Raw genomic sequence first — 20129 nt, 5'->3', positions numbered from 1 at the left:
ATGTTCCTATGTGTTGCTGTTTGCATTCCATTCCAAATGGCTCAGACTTTAATTAAAATCCCATAATGTAAACTGTTATGTATTTGTGAGATGATTCTGGAGTTAAGATGCGCAGGGATAGAACAGAAAACCGAAATTGCTCTTACTAATATGGGTGGAAATCTTTCAGCTGTTGCCAAATCCTCACAATTCATAAGAGCAAATAATATAAAAGTTTATATGTCTGTGTAATATCTATGTTGTATATAATCACTGAACCAATACCACATCCCAGGTGACGCTCACAGTTTCCTTTTTCCTCTTCTTTCATTGGGAGAATGTATAATTTGGGTGAATTTCATCTCTATGCCGATTCAGAGATAATAATGATAATAATAAAACCTCCCTTTGTGAATTAATATAAATGGAAATAACAGACACTCCAGTTTGGAATGACATGATTTATGTGTGCGATTCTTTAATATCCAGTCAATTTGAATAGTGATGTTTTTATATCCACAGTCAGTTGAAGATGCCAATAACAGCGGCATGAATCTATTGGACCAGTCTGTCATAAAAAAAGGTATGGATTATTTCCCCCCAAAAGTAAACAAACTTCTCCTGTGCATTGATGTCTTCGTGATGAGTTTTCACTTTGGGGCAATTCATTATTTTATAAGACACAAATGTTTGTTCACAGTTATGGAACAGAGACTGTCTGGGTTGAAAGGGCATGTAGGGAAGAAGGAAATGGGGAGGAAGGAGGGAAAAACAAAACTGCAGGCAGAAACCTGGATGAGAGAGAGAGAGAGGGACAGAGACTATGGCCATTTTTTCTCCTGGTACATTTGATAGCAAGTCTAGATACTATCTCCAATAATTGAGCTACCATCATGTATGGAACTAGGTGGGAAACACTGCTTTAAAAAATGCACCAGAATTTTTTCATTGATAACTAGAATTTGCTGGACTCAACCCTCGGTCATTGAGACAGTTCCCTTCCTCCGTGTTTTTGTGTTTGATTTTTCGGTGGCATTTTTGTTCCCAGTACTCTGTGTTTTACGAGTTGTTCCTTATTTTGTTTAATTGTGCCAAATGTGTCGCTAAACATGCGCATCCTGAGAAGCTGAGCCAGCCTATGCACATTCTAAGTCTTCCTACATATGCGTTCTTGATTTAGTGTAACTGTGGAATCACCCCATACTGTTAAAGGGCATGCGATATTAACAAATGTTTGCAGTCTCTTGTACAGCTGTAAGCAAAATAATTAACTAATTAAACTAATTAAATGTAATTACAATAACTCATTTCGGGCATATTGCAGCTGCTTAATTCTCCCCCCTTCTCTGTCACTGAGAGAATGCGTGGCGATTAGTGTGGCTGTCCCAGGGCCCGAGTGTCACTCACATGCCACACAATTAGGAGCTTGAATGTGTAAACAGAACGATCTTTAATGATCACAAGAACCAGTGTTTGGAGATACAATTTTTTAACTATAGTAACCCTTTCTTATCGATGCTGGAGAAGGCCTGTCCTTGTTTGGTGTCAACAAGCCCCAGCCTCGGTCATGTATGATTCATGGGAGCCATATGACCTGCACAAAAACAATGGAAGATGTTTTGGAAAATAATCCAGAGTCAAGTTGATATAGTAGGAGGGTTGTGAAGTGAGGATTCTGAGGAGGGTGAGGCATTCTACATTTTCTTCTTTTACAAAAGGCAGAGAAAGTAGCTCTGAGAGGTGGGAGCTGGGAGGTGGAAGCTGTACTTAAAGTGATGCCATTTGGCTTTGGAATGACCGGTGAATAATAAGATTTGGGGCAAAAGTACTTAAGTGTTGCTTTAAATATCTCTCCCTTTCTTCTTTAGATAGTATCATTTCTTCAGTTTTTAATGTCAGCTTTTGGGTGTGCTCTAGTGTCTGGTTGCTTAGATTTGCAACTGTGCTGACAGCTCACTTTCACCATTTCCTCTTGGGTCTTCTCTTTTGGTTAATTGCTGGTTAATGGGGGAATAAGGGGAGGGAGGCTAATTCTTCATTGGCTGCTTTTGTTTCCTTTTTGTTTTAGTTCCCGTTTATTTTCATGGAAAGCCAGAACTCCTTAGCTCAGAGCTCCAGCTCCTAGAAGCAGCATTTGGGCTGGCAGTGGGGCATGCCAACCGATGACCAATCAGAAATGTTATTAATAGCCAGGCCAATAAACATAATTGGAATAGAGCTTGCCTAACCAAAGGGAGGTGAACTTATTCTCAGATGTGTGAGGCTTTCCTTTCAGGGCTTGTATGTGTTTGCCATCAGAATGTGAATATTTATGTGTGAAGGTATATCTTCAGGAATAAGAAAAGGAGGATATTGACTAAAGTTACTGGTTTTGTTTTAGAAACATACAGTACTTGTTATGGCCCTAAAAGGTTTTTTTTTTTTAATGTTTTGTTTTGTTTTGTTTTTTAAATAATGTGCAGCTTAAAACATCTAAGTGGCACCCTTGTCACTTTATTGATTTAGGGGGTGTGGAATGAATATGAAGTGTTAGGTTAACTCCATTATTTAATATTTTATGTATTTGCTTTATTATTACATGAAGAAAAGATCCCAAGATCATAATTTTGGTTTTAGAGAGTTATGGGTGGAATAGGAGTAAGTGTTTGAGTGGCTTTTGTAAATTACTGTGTACCACTAAAATAAGGTGATGAGTTCATTAGCTCCTTCTGCTCTTGGTCTCCATCTTTGTCCCTCCCCCCACCTTTTGAGGGATGTCTCCAAAAGAGGAGGTAAGAAAGTTTCATGAACAAAATAGTCTAAATTTCAACAACTGGCAGGGGACTCCGTTGCTTAATTTATTTTCTAATGGGCTTTTAAAGAGATTTTTAAAAATTCTACCTTGTTAATAAAATTGCCTTAACCGGCCCAGGTTTGGGGTTTCTGCCTGTGTTTATGAAGCCAGGAAATTTAGGTATAAAAAATTTCTCTCTCCCTTCCTTTCCTCCTTCCCCCTCTCATCTCTCTCTCTCTCTCTCTCTCTCTCTCTCTCTCTCTCTCTCTCTCTCTCTCTCTCTCTCATTATGGGATGACACCCCACTTCTAAAATTTGACCACTCCAATTTTTCAGCCCTGTTGATATCACCCCATAGATTACAGGCTAGCTCTCTCGTTATGTTTGCTATCTGGGCTTAGCTGACATTTCTGAAGTAATTTAGTTAAGAGGAAATGAGTTGTTCCCAGTAGAGAGAGCAAACGAGTGGAGTGAAGGTAGCCAGCGTGATAAATGGCTCTTTCATTTGAGGCTCTCCAGAGCTCGTTTACGGCTAATTTTCTGTATTGGCCCCCTTTGAGCTATTAATGCAATCGGCAGGGACCGTGGCCCCTCTCCTCTTAGCTGCCCCATTAGAGCTCCCATTAAGCAGCCAAGTCTGAGTCTCAACTCCATGGCAGGCGTGGGGGGTGGGAGGTGGGAATAATGAAAGGTGCTTTCTAAACTCTCCTAATCTAAACCGGCAGAGGGTGGTTAATACGATTTGAAGGGGGCTGGTCAATGAGCAATCAATAAAGTAATAATGAGAAGGATTCGGTACATTAACAGTCTAAAAATCCAACGAGACATTAAAAAATCATTCTTAACTCTCAGTTCCATTAGGATTGGGAATATGGGCTGGTTGGGAGTGGGGGTGCCCCAGTTTATACCATGATCACTGCCAACATCCTACAGACTAATTTTTTTTTTAAAGTCTCACCTAGATTAAAAAAAAAAAGTTTGTGGTGCAATCAGAGGCCAATATGCAATTGGTTTCACACCTTAAGCATCAGGGGGGAAAATGCTGGGATTTCTTGGAAAGGCTAGTGTGGCTGGAGTCCAAGGTCCAAATGTGACTGTAGGGCATTTTCATCGGTCTTAGGGATATCCTGTTTGGTTAGTTCCAGTGTAACCTCCATTCTCTCCCTTTCCCCGTTAGTTCTGGCCCCTTCCCCACACAAACACTTCGATTGGTGTGGGTTTTCTTTCGGGTGGGGGAGAATAAAGAATTTGCCAATTTCAATTACAGTAGGTTCTGCTGGGATTCTTCCTTCTGACTTAAAAGGTAAAAGTACTGAGAGTCTGAGGAGGTATGAGTTTCCTCTCCAACGAAGAGGTATGCCTTCCCAGAGCTGAGGTGGGGCCCTACTGGTTCAAGTAGGAACTCTGAGATGCACTCCAGCCACCCAGGGAGTAATCAGAGTGCATAGAATTTCAAAGCTGGGAAGGTTAGACACCCTCCTTCCACACCAGTGTGGGAACTCAGAGAGTGGGTAAATTACTTTCTCAAGTTCCCATGTGTTAAGTAAGCGATGGAACCCAACTTAGTTTCCAGCCTCTTTAGGCTTTGTCCCTAAAGGATGCCAGCACTGAATGTCTGTCGCTTTTCTTATGTTCCATCTCTCTTGGTGGGAATCCTTTTATTTTTCTTTCCAGGATTTCAGTACTCATTTTGTACAGTTGTTACATATGCATTTGGAATAAAATTTAGCCGTCTGGTGGATGAGAAACAATGCAAGTGTAAGGAAAGGGATGCTCTGCTGGTGAGAAGTAATTATTTCAAACAATGCTCAACCTCTTGGAGGCTTCCTGGTATAGTTTGCATATTTAAATCTATGTATCCTTCAGAAGGATTTAGCCCTTGAGTCTATTTTTCCCCTCCTCCCCCACCAGCAGGTAAGATTAAGGGGGTCTGTTTCCAGTCAAACTCAAAGATCTCAAAGCTACAATTTCACACTTAAGTTTAAAGAATAAAGATTAAGAGCTAGCCTATTAACACTTTGGCTCTATATATTCCACTAATAAATAATATTCCCTCTAATCATTTTTCTTCCTCTTTCTTAAATAAAACTCCAGTCACAGTAATGAGATATTATTCTGTTTTTAAACCTTTTCCTTCCCCCCAAAATAATGCAAGGGAAAAGGGAGGAGGTGAGCAAATTTTGAGGGTGTTGCATCCAGAAGTTGGCCATGCTATCCAACTGAGAACTGAAGAGAGAAAACACACACACCACAAAAAACAGTTTTAATGTATGCACAGAAAACTGTAAACATGTAAAGAACTGAGAGCTTCGTGCTGAGTTTTGCTATGCTCCATTTCCTTACCATTTCCTGCTGTCGCTTGAAACCTATCTTAGTCATCTCTGGGTTCCGTGCGCAGGAACAGTGTACTCATAATTACTAACAAATCAACCGGGCCCTGTTGCTCTCTGAGTTTATTGATAAACTGGAGAAAAGCAGAAGGAAAAAAGACCAAGAGTAAAATATGGGGGTAATCAGCTGAGCTAAGCAGGTGTACGGTGGAGGTGAAGGTAGAGATAATACTGCTATGGATTTAAAGGAAAGTTGGACTAGAAATGTGTAGGCTCTAGTCTAGGTCACCAATGCTAAGGTCCGGGTGAAAAAGAACTTTATAACCTGAGGTTGAGAAAATACAGGATAGGCATATGATAGACAATTACACTTAAAAACGGAAATATTTGATGCATGTCTGTTTAATAGCTGTTTATGGATAAAAACAAACAAAAAACTCCTTTCCCTTCTCCCCAGACAGTAGTGTGTTGACAGAAGCTGACCAGATTGGTGATATTTAGGTGATAATGTATATGTGGAAAGGAAGGTACAGGGGAGGGAGCAATACACATTCCCCAAAGGAAATAGCTCTTGTCAGGTAAATCAGGCAATTAGCAATAGTGAAATTAGAGGGCAAGTTATAAAGTGTCTCTAAAGGCCTGGCTCTTTAAGAGATCTGACATCTGGGACTGTGAGAAGCAGGTACAATTCCAATCCTCAGGAGACATTCAGTTATCCAGGAACTAGGAACTGAACTTACTATTTTTAGATTAGTGGGTTTTCTTCTGTTAAAATGTTCTAAGTAGTATTTAAATATGAAAATGTTGCTGAGTATCAAGTGTGAGATTTTTCTACAGTTTATGTCTACAGTTCATGCCATGTCAAAATACAAAGGGCAATCTACATTTTGGGGGAAAGTTTCCCAAGGTTATCTAATGTCAGTTTTCATGATCATACATTATTTGTTTATAATGCTTGAATATGAATCTGACATATGGAAATCAGAACTGCTGTGAGGAATAAGATTGATTGAAACAGATGTGGATGCTGTATAAGAGAATCAAATGATAGGTGTTTCCATCCCAATCACTGTCTATTAAATGAATTTAACTCAAACTTAATTAATATTCACACTTCAACTTTTTACTGGTTCACTCTTAAGTGGGAAGCAACATCACTGATGAGACTATGATGAGGGGAATGAGAAAGAAGCAAGCCCCTCTGTAAGTCACCACCTCCACCAGGTCAGTGCACAAGATCCACTCTGCTAGCTGACATCATTGATCTGCCCTGGGAGAAGATCCTGGACTCTGTTCACAGAGCCAGAGATCCCAAAATACATGCTAAGCAGTCGCAGAAGGGAAATGCTTCAGTCCCTACACCCACTGCCCTAGGAAAGCCCCTTCCACAAAGTCTTTATAAAGGGCTGAACACAATGCATAGTAAAGAACAGATTTGGGACCTCACTGGCTTTTAGGAGGCTCTAAAACCATCATGAAGGCCTGAATGCTGGAATCTGTGGCACAGAGACCAAGCTGTTACAACAATCTTGTATTGGTGAGTCTGTTCTGTACAAGGGAAATGATACAGCTTGTTTGACATACAGAGTTCTAGGCTCCAGATGGCAGAAAGAGCATATCTTTCTACGACTAGGATTATAGGGAGAGACAGGGTCTTTATTAAAGAGGCGGAATGGAAGCCTCCCTTTTCAAGAAATTCCCTGGACTGATGATCAACAAATACTGCTTGAGTATTTGGAGCCTCCTTCCCCAATGGAAGAAACTAAGGTGTAGGGCAAGTCTGGAGAAATAGTCGCCTGCACGGTGGCTTCTAGAGTTCGCAGAAAGCAAATGGGTTTTGGCAGTGCAGAAGTCCGAGGGAGCAAGAGTGCCAGGGAACTAGGTGGCTGACCGTTCACTGTGCCTCATTCCCAGCCTTCTGGTTCTGAGCCCCGCCTCTGCCCCAGGTGCAGATGACACTGAGACAATTAAACAGAAATACAGGCTGGAGACACCGAGTGCGCCTGGGTGGCAGTGGCAACCAGCTGTCAGCTCTTATTAACTTCTGCATAAAACATACCTTGAGTGCGGTTTGTTATCAATTACTTGCCGAAATGAAACAACTGGGGCAAGGCAAGACCTCAGCTCACATGAATTAGAGTGATTGGTTGATTGATCAGGGCACCTGTTGTAAATCATAACTGCTCCAAACAATCACAGCCAGTGCTTTGTGTTAATTTGTAAACAAAATCCATGTCACTGCGGGATTGCGTTTGGGTTCATTTCTAAATGAGTCTGCTGGTACGATGTGGGAAAGAATGGGATTCCTTTTGGAGAAACGAGCAATGCTTGGGGGCCCAGCTCCCCAGCTTAATGTGGCGGGTATGGACTACAGCACCTGATATGGGCCCACCCTCCTGATCCTCTCCAGGGATGGCCAGGGTTTGGGTCCAGCGGGAGAGGAGGGGGGAGGGGCTCCCATGAAGACCATGGGCATTACTATTTTATGCCATGCATGGTGACAGTCACCTTCCGGAGACAGATGAAGAAACCAGGCAAGAGTCAGAGAGGTTCAGTGATATGTCTTATGGTCACAAGGCCAGCATGTGATGGAATAGGATTTGCCCGGTCCCCTAGCACCATCCAAAGGCTGGGTTGCGTCTTTATTTAGGTATGCAACGCAGGGGGCCCTGGCCAGAGACACGCCTATGTCTCCCCACACGGGGTAAATTTCCAGAGCGTTGACGGCCTTTCCATTTGCCGGGACACAGTGCTCTGCACGCACCGCAGTGCAGCCAACACTTCCTCCTCCAGCTTTTCCACCGAGCGCGCGGCCTGTGGCCGGCCCCGCGCGCACGCACGGACACATTCTACCAGCCGGTCAGCAGGATCGAAACCCGGTCACCTTTATGGCATATATTTTTTTCCCCCCTCTCTCTCTAGTTCCGGTTCCTCCCAAATCTGTGACTTCTCTGATGATGAATAAAGATGGCTTCCTGGGAGGCATGTCCGTCAACACGGGCGAGGTGTTTTGCTCGGTCCCCGGCCGCTTGTCTCTGCTCAGTTCCACTTCCAAGTACAAAGTCACCGTGGGGGAGGTCCAGAGACGGCTCTCGCCCCCGGAATGCCTCAACGCGTCTCTCCTCGGCGGCGTCCTCAGAAGGTAAAACGCGCCCCCACCCCCACCCCCAAGCTGGTTTTTATGGGGCGAGGGGAAGCGGGCTCCGCCAGAACCGCTGTGAAGCGGACGCGGTTGCCTAGCAACCGGGCGTCCCGCTTGGGGAGCGAGCGAGCGGGGAGCTGCAGCCGCACGTGCTGGGCCCGGGGCGCAGTGGCCTCCTTCGGACCCAGACCCTCACACTGCAGGTCCGCGTTCTGCAGGTCCGCTCTGCAGGCCTCGCCCCGGGGGGAACCTTCCACTTTCCCAGCCCTGGCCCGAGTCCCGCTCACACATATTTATCTAACACAGACATTTCACAGAGAGCAAGGTACTCTGATCAATCTCTCTATTTTGATTAAAATGCAGTTGGCATTCTAAGTTGGTCACAGCCCGATAATGCACTGTGCTCCACAGTGTGGAGAAAAACTTTGTTCTAGACCCATGACCTTCTTTCCTCAGTAATATTACCACCAATAATAGCCATGATCCCGTGTTAGAAGAAACAATAGTTATTCCTTGGGGCCATTAAGATAATCCCTAGGATTGGAGGAAGAAAATCCATAGGCTTCTAGTGGGAAATGGAGGTGGTTTTTAACTTAAGATCCAAAGCCTCCCCCGAAGTCCCTGCCAATGCCCAAACCACTTGGTAATGGCGCTGGCATGAAGGTGACATCCTATGAGGTGAACTGTCCCGGTTAGCCCATTTCAGGGGTTGGTGGTCCCTTTCTTTCCTAAAAGTGGCTGTGTGGATAGCAAGAGAGGTCAGAGTAACTGGTTCTCTTCTTGTATTTCTGCGCATACTTTAGCTCGCAGAGGGAGAGCCCTGGGAGGAAGGAAGGGGGTGACCTGCAGGCTTTTCTCACTCTGAGTCCTCTAGCTGTGCTCTACGGTTCAGTTTTCAAGTGAGTCCTTTGAGCCCCAGAGTGTGGAAGTTTCTTTCAATCACCCCCAGGCCTTAAGTGTGTGTATAAAACTTTCTATGAGATTAAGTGAGATAATATAAAGTGTTTGTTACATAACGAAACTCCCTACAGTGTTAGTTTTACTGTTGTTATGATTAGCATCACCATTAGTTTCATGTTTCAATCTTCCTTCCCCTTTTAACCCAACTCCATTTTATAGCAACTCTTTTTAATATTTGTGTGTGTGTGATTGATTGATTGATTTCAGAGACGAAGGGAGAGGGAGAGATAGAAACATCACTGATGAGAGAGAATCATTGATTGGCTGCCTCCAGCATGCCCCACACTGGGAATGGAGCCCTGACTGGGAATCGAACCCTTGTCCTCTTGGTTCCTGGGTTGATGCTCAACCACTGAGCCACACCTGGATGGGCTTAGAGCAACTCTGGACCCTTCCTTGCAAAGCCCACCTCAGCTAGTGCCTTCTCGCTGAACCACCCATTCTTTCCTCTTTTCTGCATGGTTGTGCTCTCCCAGTTTCTGCTCACCTAACTGGTTCAGTGACAAGGAAAGAGCTTGTGTGTGTGCAACATCTACCTTCTCTAGATCCACAACCTACACCCTAATTATTCCCATCTGCTATCATTTTTTAACTCATGAGATAAAAAAAGAAAATGCTCAATTTTTTTATGCCCTGTATTGCAGAAATCAAGCAAACCTCAGCAAACTATCAGCAAATAACCAAAAGGAAAGGGGGAAATGTGCTAACCTCAAGTTAAAACCTCTTCAAGCTCCACTGGGCTTTAGATTGCTAAGTCTAAACTTTGTTTCAGGAACACTCCGAGGTTAATCAGAATGTTAATTCTTGCAATTTCAGAGCCAAATCGAAAAATGGGGGGAGATCTTTGCGGGAAAGGCTAGAAAAAATCGGTTTGAATTTACCCGCGGGCAGGCGCAAAGCAGCAAATGTCACGTTACTCACCTCCCTGGTGGAAGGTAAGCAAGACGTGTAGCCATTTCACGAAGTGGCTGAGCTTAACTGTCGGCTGAAGGCTGACATTTTACACATTTCATGATTAACTGGAAATCGTTGCAATTGTTGTGCCCTTATGAGTGGATGTCAAGCGACTGGTGGAGAGAGAAGTTCAAAGGTCTTTTTACTTAGAGGGAGCCAGCAATGGTAGAGAGGCCACTGGAGGTGTGTAAGGGTCCCTGTGCTGTAAAGAGTACTCAAGTTCAGTCTCCAAGCCAGTGCAGGGGTCACCTCTGCTGCCAGATGCAGGACAGAGCATCTGAAATACCCTCTGAACTCTGGCAAGAGTCACTGTAAATAGCAACCCATTCTATACCCCTTCTCTTTCCCAGATTTTTCATCTGAATCAGTAAGCAGTAGCAAATACATTGTCTAGTTATGAAACTGTTATTGCATTCATAATTCTTAATGGTTATTTTAAACTCATGTCACTCCCAGGGCCCTATACTCCTGCTGATTGATTACTTGGGACTTATTGTGATTGAAATACAGCTTAGTAAGGCCTAGGAGAAAATTGGGTGGGGGCATGGGGAAACATGGAAGAGAATCATATGTGATCTTCAATATAGATTCCTTAGTTATGAATGAAAGGAATGTAATTATAATGAACACATTATAATTTGCTCATCATTTTGGGGTTGGGGATGATATTTATGGTATATAATAAAAAGGATTTTCTGAAGTCTAGAACAAGAGGATCTGCTGTTGAATTTGTGGGATGATGAGGAAAGGACAGGAAATACATCCAGATGGTCCTAATGGGGGAAGTTGTAGAATTTGTCTAGGGGCTGACATGTCTGTTTTTTTCTTCTGTTTTCATGGGCGTTATATTATGACATTCATGTGGGGAACTGGTTTTTGGAGGACAGGATTTTAGACTATTTAAGCAGGAACCATAAAGTCATCACATTTATAGGCACTGCACTTTGCCAGCTTTAGGTCAAAATTGCCTGGCCCAAACTTACCCTCACCAAGTAGCCAGACCACATTTATTAGTGGTTGACTCCCAGCCTGGGGGGTTTACTTTTTGCCCTTCAGGGAATTGGTAATATCAAAACCCTCATTTTGAAAAACAGCCATGGTAATCTCGGCACAAGACAGGGATTTGGATGGAAGAGGGGAGGAACTGAAATTCCAATATTTGGTTGGCAGTTTTCAGTTTTATGAGTTGTGGCAAGGACCATTTCTGGTCTTTTGTTATTACTGTCATAATGATGATTAAAGTAAGACATGGCCCTTAACAATAATGTGGCTATGGGATAATTCAACCTATTTCTTTTTCATGTTGGGGATCTTCCCTCGAACCCCTAAGGCTGTGCTTTAAAGAGTGATAATGCCTTGTTTGAGAGGGGCTTCCACAGACGCTGGAAAGTCTCAGGCATCCAAGTTTTCTATAGCTGCTCTGCCTCCCTTGTGCAGTAGAAAGCCCTTAAATAGGAGGATGATAACAGGGACCTCTAAAGAGGAGAAACCTGAAACCTAACTAGCTGGAAACAGACACAGACACGGAGAATAAATATTTCATTGCTGGATAGAAATACTCATGTATAAAATGTTTATGGAATATATCGTTAATGTCCCATATGGGACATCTTTAATATAGGTGGATATCTGCACACATGATTTGTGTTTGTATATATTGGTTATTATTAAGAAACTTTTTTCTAATACAAGTATAGGGAGATACAAAAGATAACACCAAAGAGAGGAAGACTTTTATATTTATCTAGAGTGGTATCATCCTACTAAGAAGAGTGCTGTCTATCTTGAATATCCAACCTAGTGTCTGTGGGCAATTGTAAAGTGGCTTCTGAATCTACCTGCCCTGTTTTTTCTTAAGACAGAGCATGAGGTGTGGGAGGCCTGAAGCTATTCAGGGAATATCTACCCTGTTTCCCCGAAAATAAGACAGTGTCTTATATTAATTTTTTCTCCCAAAGTTGCGCTAGGTCTTATTTTCAAGGGGATGTCTTATCTTTCCATGTGCTAGGTCTTATTTTCGGAGGATGTCTTATTTTCGGGGAAACACGGTAGCTAGGATTTGGCTGGAAGGATAATCAGGAAGAGACTGGAAAAAGAGGCAGGAGCAAAGTTTGTTCCATCAAGACAATTAACAGCCTGAGACTCATTTTTACTTCAGGCATCTGGCACACCTTTGCTTTTGCCTCTCAGCAGCTGGCCTCTTCCGTACATAGTCAGAATTGGCCAGGGAGCCCTCCTGCTCTGGCAGGATGAGAGGACGGGTGCTGATGATTACCTCTGCTGCTGCTTTTCCAGGGGAAGCTGTCCATTTAGCTCGGGACTTTGGCTACATCTGCGAAACAGAGTTTCCCGCCAAAGCTGTTTCTGAGTATTTGAACCGGCAGCACACGGACCCCAGCGACCTGCACTCTCGAAAGAATATGCTGCTGGCCACCAAGTGAGTGTTGCAAACCCCTGGCTTCACCTGGCTTGGGAGGAGGGAAGGGGCGGGCAGTGCAGACCTCCATTTTTGGGGGGGCCGAGAAAGTGCTCAGCCATGGAAGTGGGATTGGTTGGCAGCCTGTGTATTGCAGGCTTGGAAGCCCTCCCCGCTCTGCCCGCACTCTCCCTTCCCTCCTCCCCTCCTCCCTCCCCTGTTGATTATGGGCTGTGGGTTTGGGGTAGTCGCTGTCTGGTCTATTTCCAAGTTTCAGGGGACTGTGGCTTTAGGCTTCTGAATCCAGGCTTTTCAGAGTTCTCCAACTCTGCCTGGGTTTCACCTCTCTCTCCCTGTCATACCCACACAGCCACGTGTGCCCACTCCTGGTGTCTGCATGTCCCCCGCGTGTGCCCATCTCTACCCGCAGCTCTAATCACGCTCTTTCCAACGTTGCTGTTTGGCATCATCCGCAGACGTTCAATTTACTACAACTCCAGAGGGGAAAATAGTAAATCTCGGGCTAAATTTAGGTCTAGAGCTCATTTGAACTTTTACAGTGGGTTTTCTATTTATTTGATTTACTCCCGTCTTTGGCTTCCGTGTCATATTGTTGGTGTTTTATGGCCGGCTCCGGCCCGCGGTGGGCGGCGCTGCGTCCCCCTCGCAGGGCAGGCGCGGCCCGGCAGCGGCGCTCATTTATTTAGCGCTGGAGGACGCGGCTCGCTCCGTTGACAGCGTAATTTAAAGAAATATATGGAAGGCTGAAAAATCATTTGCTCAAATTTGTCCAGATGTTTTCGAGACGTGATTGGAATTTGATTGCCCCTTTCCGCAGGGTCAAAAAATATTAATGTCCCAGAACTTTAATTGCTTACAGACCTTGGTTAGGGCTTTGAAGATTTCAAATGTTTGCCTTTTAAGCATTTGTTCTCCCCAGTTCAGAATTTCCTTATTGGCACTTTGGTAATGAGTGCAAACTGAAGGAAAGGCTTTAGCCACCTCTTCCAATGATCCGAACCCGGCACCCACCCTGTTTTTAGAAGCGTTTCCTCTGATAGAACAGCAGCAATATAATAGATCTTTGTGGGTAAATTGCCCTCCTACCCCTTGCCTAATGTCTGGTGGCGGGGGAAGGGGACCAGTGGTGCTTTATAAAGGAGTAAAGATACTTTGGGGGGGGGGAGGGGGGTAATAAAACCAAATGTATAATTCGATGACAGGATTCCACAAACCACTCTGTTCCCTAAGGAATGCTTGTAACTCCCCCCCTTGTGGCTTCTCTTAGGTCAGCACTTCTTAACCTGGGTGAGTCTCAGAGCCATCTGGGAGCTTTATCAAGATATTTTCTTCTTCTTTTTTCCCTTTATTGTATCAAGATATTTTTGTGTGTGAACCTAGCCCAAAAGCTAGGTCCAATTCCCTGAATTGGAATCAATGGGTGCTCATTTGAACCCCATGATGCTTCTGGGGTACCTCTGGTTTAAGTACTGCCCTTTTTAGGTCAGAACTGTTCCATGCTCCTTCTTTGGTGTGAGGATGTATGTGTGCATTTTGAATGGAGAAACCAGAAAAAAGGGGGCGAGAGAGGATGTCTGTCAGTGTTTTCTGGCCACCAGCCTTGAAACAAACAAACAAACAAAAATACCTTTCCTATGGGGCAGAGAAGGAGGAATTCCCATCCAGGTGAGCCATCACTCCTCCTGGGGCACTCTGGGAAAGGATGCCCCCGGGGTCACTCCCACTAGCCTCCAGGTACCTGCCTGCATTACCTGTTGGCCAGGCCAGGTGTCACCAGGTGTCAGGTAAACCCAAGGGGGCCTGGGGCTGGAATTCTGTCCTTTTTCATTTCTCACTACCCTTCACCTTACCCCCACCCCTTCTGCCTCCCCAGATATGGTGGAGGCAGGCTGATGGAATGAGCCTGCTAGTGGGTAAAAGGCTGTGGCCTTTGGGTGCCATGCCTCTGACTGCCAGCAGAGCCAAGCCAAAATCCTCCTGCCCACCTCCTATATGAAAATCTTTTCAAATAAGCTTAATCTAAGAGTTAGGCCCACAGGGTTTTGAAGGCTGGGAAATAACTCTAAATTGTAGGTGCCTTGAGGAAATAATAATTTTAAAAAATCTTCAACAAACAAAAATTTTCCCCTCCCCATGTCTTAACCATCTACCTTTAGGTTTTATTTAAACAATGTCGGAATCCTTTTATATCAACGACAATTGTGTTGTACAGAGGTTTTCAGTCACCCACACTTGAAAGAAAAAAGTGTGTGTGTAGGGGGGAGAGCTGGAAAAATACCTCCCTTCCCAAACACTGCAGGTAAACAGATTTTTGCTTTGAACGGAATCAGCATTCTCTCCTGCCATAAACAGTTGCTTGCCCCGGGCCATGCAAGGCTCCAGCAATCTGCTTCGGTGCCAGGGACAGGCTTGTGGCCCAGGGGCTTAAATCTTTCAGGGCTTTTTGAGCCTGATAACCAAGAGGTTGGAGAGGCAGGGGAAAGGAGGAGGGGAGGGAGGGTTTTTATAAAAGAACAGCCAGGTGAGAGCTAAACATTCCTGAATATTCAAAACCGATCGCTAAACCTAGCAGATTTCTCAAAACAGCTATGCAGTCCTGGAACTAAGGGGGGGAGGGAGGATAGGGAGTGGGGTGGGGGGGAGGGAGGATAGGCTGTGGGATGCAAGGGGTGTATAATCTCTTCCCCCCCCCCCCCCTCCTTTTTCCTTCCCAGTCCCAGCTGCTCTGCAAGGGCGGGCGCTGGGAAAGGAAACAGAGCGGAATCGCTCACATTAGCCTCGCTCCCCGGCTGGCTCTGCGGTGACCGACGCCTCTGGGCTTGTGTGAGCATCTCCTTCCTAATGTCAATGACAACGGCGCTAAGGGTGCTTTTTTCTTCTTCTTCTTTTTTTTTTTTTTTTCCTTTTCCCCCTGCTCCTCTCCCACCCCTTTCGCAGGCAACTTTGTAAAGAATTTACAGATCTGCTGGCGCAGGACCGGACGCCGATTGGGAACAGCCGGCCCAGCCCCATCCTGGAGCCGGGCATCCAGAGCTGCCTCACGCACTTCAGCCTCATCACGCACGGCTTCGGCGCCCCGGCCATTTGCGCGGCGCTCACGGCCCTGCAGAACTATCTCACCGAGGCGCTCAAAGGCATGGACAAGATGTTCTTGAACAACACCGCCACTAACAGGCACACGTCTGGGGAAGGCCCAGGTAGTAAAACTGGCGACAAGGAGGAGAAACACAGGAAATGAAACGTTTAAAAAAAAAAAAAAAGAAAGAAAGAAAGGAAAAAAAATGTTTTAAATACGAAAGGAAAACGGGAGGAAAAAAAAATAATGTTAGCTTTAAAATACTGGATTGGCTTTGGAAGAAGTATATTAGGTAGAGTACATATGCAATCAAAATTAAGCCAGAAAAGCTAAGTAAACTTAAAAAGCCAAGGCGTCCCACGGAGCAACAGGATCGGTTCTCGATGTCTATTTCAAGATAACACTTGGGAGACAACCATCCGGATTTTCCACTTCGGTTTTTTCGAGCTTAGTCATACTGATAATAAAAGAAAAACCATGTTTTCCCCCCCACATCCCCTTTGGAAAAAATAAACGTAAGACTAAACACGAGAACATGCTAACTTATTGGAAGAAAGTCGGAGAAACTGTTGGTGTTAGTGCTTTTGACAGCTGGTTGACTGAATCGCACGAACTTTCTCATTTTTAATATTTTTTTAGGAAAAATGGTCTCGAAGTCCCCTCCCTTCCCCCCTAACCTCACCTCGTCCCTCTCCCAACTACCCTTTTCTACTCTGCCCTCCCTCCCTCCCTTCCTCCAGCTGGCACAGGAATCTTCCTGGATGAACAAGAGTGTGGTTAGGCCTTTTTGCATTGTGTTTCAGGCCCCTCTGGCCCCTGTTCCTCCCCCCCCACCCCAATTTCAAACTCACCGGTGCGGTGCGGTGCGGTGCGGGCTCCTGGGCCAGCCGCTTGCCTGCTTAGGGAGGGAGAGGAAGGGCGGGTGGGAGGCCAGCGGAGATGCAGGCGGCGGTGGCTGCAGCTTTTGGTACCCGCCCTGAGCAAAAAGCCAAACCAATAGGTTGATTCAGACTCATCATCAGTTCTTTTCAGAAATGTTACTAGTTCCCAGCCTTGCTGGCATCGGTATACAGAGAACCTTGCATTTGTTAATGGTAAAAACAAACAAACAAAAAGCCCACACCACAATATGAATACGTTGATTAGTATGTCATTCCTTCGGAGGGGTATGTACCATTTCATTCTCTTCTGTTTTCCAAAGCTTTGCCCGCATGGTTTATGAGCTTCTTCAAAGAGGACTGGGGCTTCCTACACAACCTATAAGGTACAGAGAAAAAAAAAAATCCGATCCCTCTTTAATCAAAGCCTGTGTGTCAGAATTCTGCAGGTGCACTTCTTTAAAGAAGCTCAAAGGGAATAATTTAGAAAGTGGCCAATAAGAGACTGAAGCAGCTCTGAGTCTAGTTGCTAGCAGATACCTCATCGTGGAATTCTGTGAAACGGCTGAACTGCAAAAAACGAATGTTAGGGGAGAGGAGTTAAGGGTTCTCGGAGCCCAATAGTTTAACCAGATTGCCCTGCCTTTCCTTGGGCTCTTTGGCGATTGCTATGTTAGCGGGCAGAGAAACAGCTTTGGCAATGTCCTGGGGACGAGCCTGGGGCAAGCTTCCATGTTTTAGCGACAATTGCTCTCTTACAAGTTGCTTTATGAATGAGGCACGCTCACCCTCCCAGACGTGCACTTGTTTTTGGTGTATGATGGTAACAATGCAAAGTGAAAGGAGATGTATTTCAGCGTTGAATTTCGACGTCTGGATATACTGGGGCTCTTCCCAGTGGATAAAGTTTCGTATTTAAGATCTCTCAGTCCTGGCAGCCCCTCTCCTTTCTTGAGTTTTGTCTGTGCATTATCTTGAAATAAGATCTGGAACCCATGGTCCCCCACCCTCCCAAAGCGGTGGGAAATCCCCTGGGGAGGGGTGGGTGAGGCAGGTCTCCAAATTGAGTATCCATACAGGCACCTCTTTATACAAAGTAGACTTTAGGACCTTGGCAACATTCATTGGAGATAAAGGGCTTCCCAGTTAGGACCCTCTGGGATGCTCAGTTCTGCTGCCAGGTCGGTCTTGGCTTTGGAAGGTTGAAGGGCTGGGTGTAGGAAGCTGCTGAGAGCTTTGCGCAGATGTTTTTATGGGGGAGGTGACGAGTTAGGGAGCTGGTTTCAGGTCACCAGGAGGGCCCAAGCAAGGGTTAATGTGACACTGCCAGCTCCTTTGGGGGGCCTCAGCCTTAGGAGAGTGGAAGGCATTACCAAAGCCAAGGCCGAACTGTAGGCACCCCATCTCTCCCCAGCTCAGAGGCCTGGGCCTTGGTCCGAGGCCTGGCCGCTAGGAGTAGGTGTGTTCTGATTGCCGGAGGCTGGGAGAAAGCACACTGAACACCATCGTCTCCTTTCCTTGCAGGGCAACGCGCCCCACGCGTGTGACGTGCGAGAGACGCGATGGACGCGCCTTGCTCTTACTGTGCAGGTCCCAGTCGTGTTGAGGACATAGAATCAGCCGTTGGAGGGGCCGCGGGTCGCCTGGGCCCTTCCCGCTCTCGGTCCCATCTTAAGGGCTAAGGCGACCGAGATAGCCCCCTGCTCCAGTAGGTAACGGGGAGGCGCCCCTGGGGGCTGCAGGCGGGGAGGGGGTCTCAGCACCACCTAAGCGCTTTGCTCCCAGCAGCCACCCTGGGCGCCTGCTCCTGGAGGGCAAAGGGCCTAGACTTGTCCAAGGAACCGGAAATCCTCCCCCCACCTTTGCTAGGATGAAAACTCTCTCCATCCTCAGGCTCCAGAAGCCGGTGATGGGATAGGAATGGTCTTACTTGGCTCTCATTCCCAAGTCCCTCCCACGCCCCATCAAGTAGGGTTTCCTACAGCCCTGGTCCCCTCACCCTTTTTCACTTCTTTCCTGTAGGACCCCGCCCCCTTGCTGCCCTTAGCCAGGCCCACTATGTTTATCTGATAATTGAGTTATTAAAAGATTGGGTTTCCTTGGGCCCATCAATCAATAAACAGGATTAACGCAAGAGTTTGCCTTTTTTAAAGCGAGCTTTTTTTTTTTTTTTTTTTTGAGTTTTGTTTTCAAACCAAACAGGTGAGTTGCAGCTCTCTCCCCCCACCCTCCTCTCTCTGGACAATTTTATCAGGCCCCGGGCCCCCTCCCTAAGGTTCAGTCCCAAACCAAAAGCATTGAAGACGGAAAGGAAAGAACCAGTCAGGATGCAGGCGCGCTCAGTCCCTCACACCTTCCACTTTGCAAGTTCCTTTGGAAGTTCTAAAGAGGTCCCGACCCTTTTCTGTCCACCTGCCTCTTCCTATAGGAATTGTGAGTCTCAGGGGAGCTTCCCAAATATTGGTTCTGGTTCTGGGTGAGCATCCAATTTCAAAGTGATCTTGAACTTCTCCCCCAAATTCGGAAGGTGCCCCACCCCTGCCCTGCCCCAAGTATCTTGAACCTTCCCCCTCTCTGGCTCCACACCCAGAAGGCTTTTCAAAGACTGGGGGGCTGTTTTATTTTCTTTGGCCACGGAAACTACTTTCTCTGAAGCAATTATTTCATATCCTAAGAAAACGGTCGAATGGAAAACCTGAAACCCCAAACTTATCCACACACTGTCTCTCCGGTACAAAGCCTTACTTAATATGGCAACGTGTTCCTATTTGGAGTGTTTTTAGAGAATTTGTCATCACGTCTGATATCCTGGAAGGGTAATACATTACATGGAAAGGAAATAACCTTATACCATCTGAAGTTGCCTCAAGAGCCCACACAGTGTTTTCCCTCCTGTGCTGAAGTATGTTAAATTATCGAGGGGGAGAGAAGGGGAGAAGGAAGAAAAAAAAAATACCAAAATTAGTTTTGTTTTCTTTCTAAAAGCGGAACAAGAACTATTCTTTAAAGGCCAAAATTGACTCCTCTGCTGAGTTGGTCTCTAATTCACTAACATAGTTTTTGCCACATAACTTCCATCTGTTGACTCTTCAGGAGAAGTGCGCTGGAGGGTATCCATGTTAAGTTTGTATATATTTATTTATGCTTAATTTAATGGGAATGTGTAAATATGGCGAGCAAGTAGTTTGGGATTATTTATCTGTGAATCTATACCTCTGTGAATGGGTGGTTAAAAAAAAACAAAAACCGCTTGACCCTAGATAGAATCCTATCTGAATTTTTCTGTTCTTTATAGACAAGCTGTTATGGTAATGGGTAGAAATTGGTTTATTGTCCAGTGTTGATCTGATTTACATAAATAAAAAGATCGTTGTGTTTTTTGTTGTGTTTTCATCCTCAGTTTCTTGAATATGGAAATTGTTTAATCCAGAAATTAACAGACAGAAAACTCCAACCATAGCCAAGAGGTTTTTTGTCCCCCACCCCCTCACCAAAACACAGGCAATGTCTTTGTTACATCATAAATACAATAAATTTTGCTTCTCAGAAAAAAAATGGACACTTTTGTTTTCAGTAGAGGTGTTTTAAAATTCCAGACTG

The 20129-nt window shown here is 45.2% G+C and overlaps 1 protein-coding gene across 12 annotated transcripts in view; it reads left to right on the top strand.

Annotated features, from left to right (window-relative positions):
• Nucleotides 1-19909, top strand: part of TFAP2B (transcription factor AP-2 beta) — a 29332-nt gene extending 9423 nt beyond the window's left edge. For 5 of the 12 annotated variants that reach the window (XM_036414238.2, XM_036414241.2, XM_036414245.2 and 2 more), the window contains 7 exons: nucleotides 502-562; nucleotides 8005-8224; nucleotides 10001-10119; nucleotides 12434-12575; nucleotides 15513-15772; nucleotides 16853-16915; nucleotides 18054-19909. In XM_036414238.2, coding sequence (XP_036270131.1) covers nucleotides 502-562; nucleotides 8005-8224; nucleotides 10001-10119; nucleotides 12434-12575; nucleotides 15513-15772; nucleotides 16853-16914 — 864 coding nt within the window. In that variant the 3' untranslated portion in view covers nucleotide 16915; nucleotides 18054-19909. Of the gene's footprint in view, nucleotides 1-501; nucleotides 563-8004; nucleotides 8225-10000; nucleotides 10120-12433; nucleotides 12576-15512; nucleotides 16180-16852; nucleotides 16916-18053 lie in introns of those variants that run through there. The other 7 variants (XM_036414247.2, XM_036414236.2, XM_036414243.2 and 4 more) reach the window with 5 other exon arrangements.
• Nucleotides 19910-20129: the final 220 nt, after the last annotated feature.

This window comes from Pipistrellus kuhlii, unplaced genomic scaffold (genome assembly GCF_014108245.1).
Source record: "Pipistrellus kuhlii isolate mPipKuh1 unplaced genomic scaffold, mPipKuh1.p scaffold_m20_p_5, whole genome shotgun sequence".
Classification (NCBI taxonomy): Eukaryota; Metazoa; Chordata; class Mammalia; order Chiroptera; family Vespertilionidae; genus Pipistrellus; species Pipistrellus kuhlii.
Note: the sequence above shows the minus strand (reverse complement) of the source record. Positions and strands in the feature narration are given on the sequence as shown.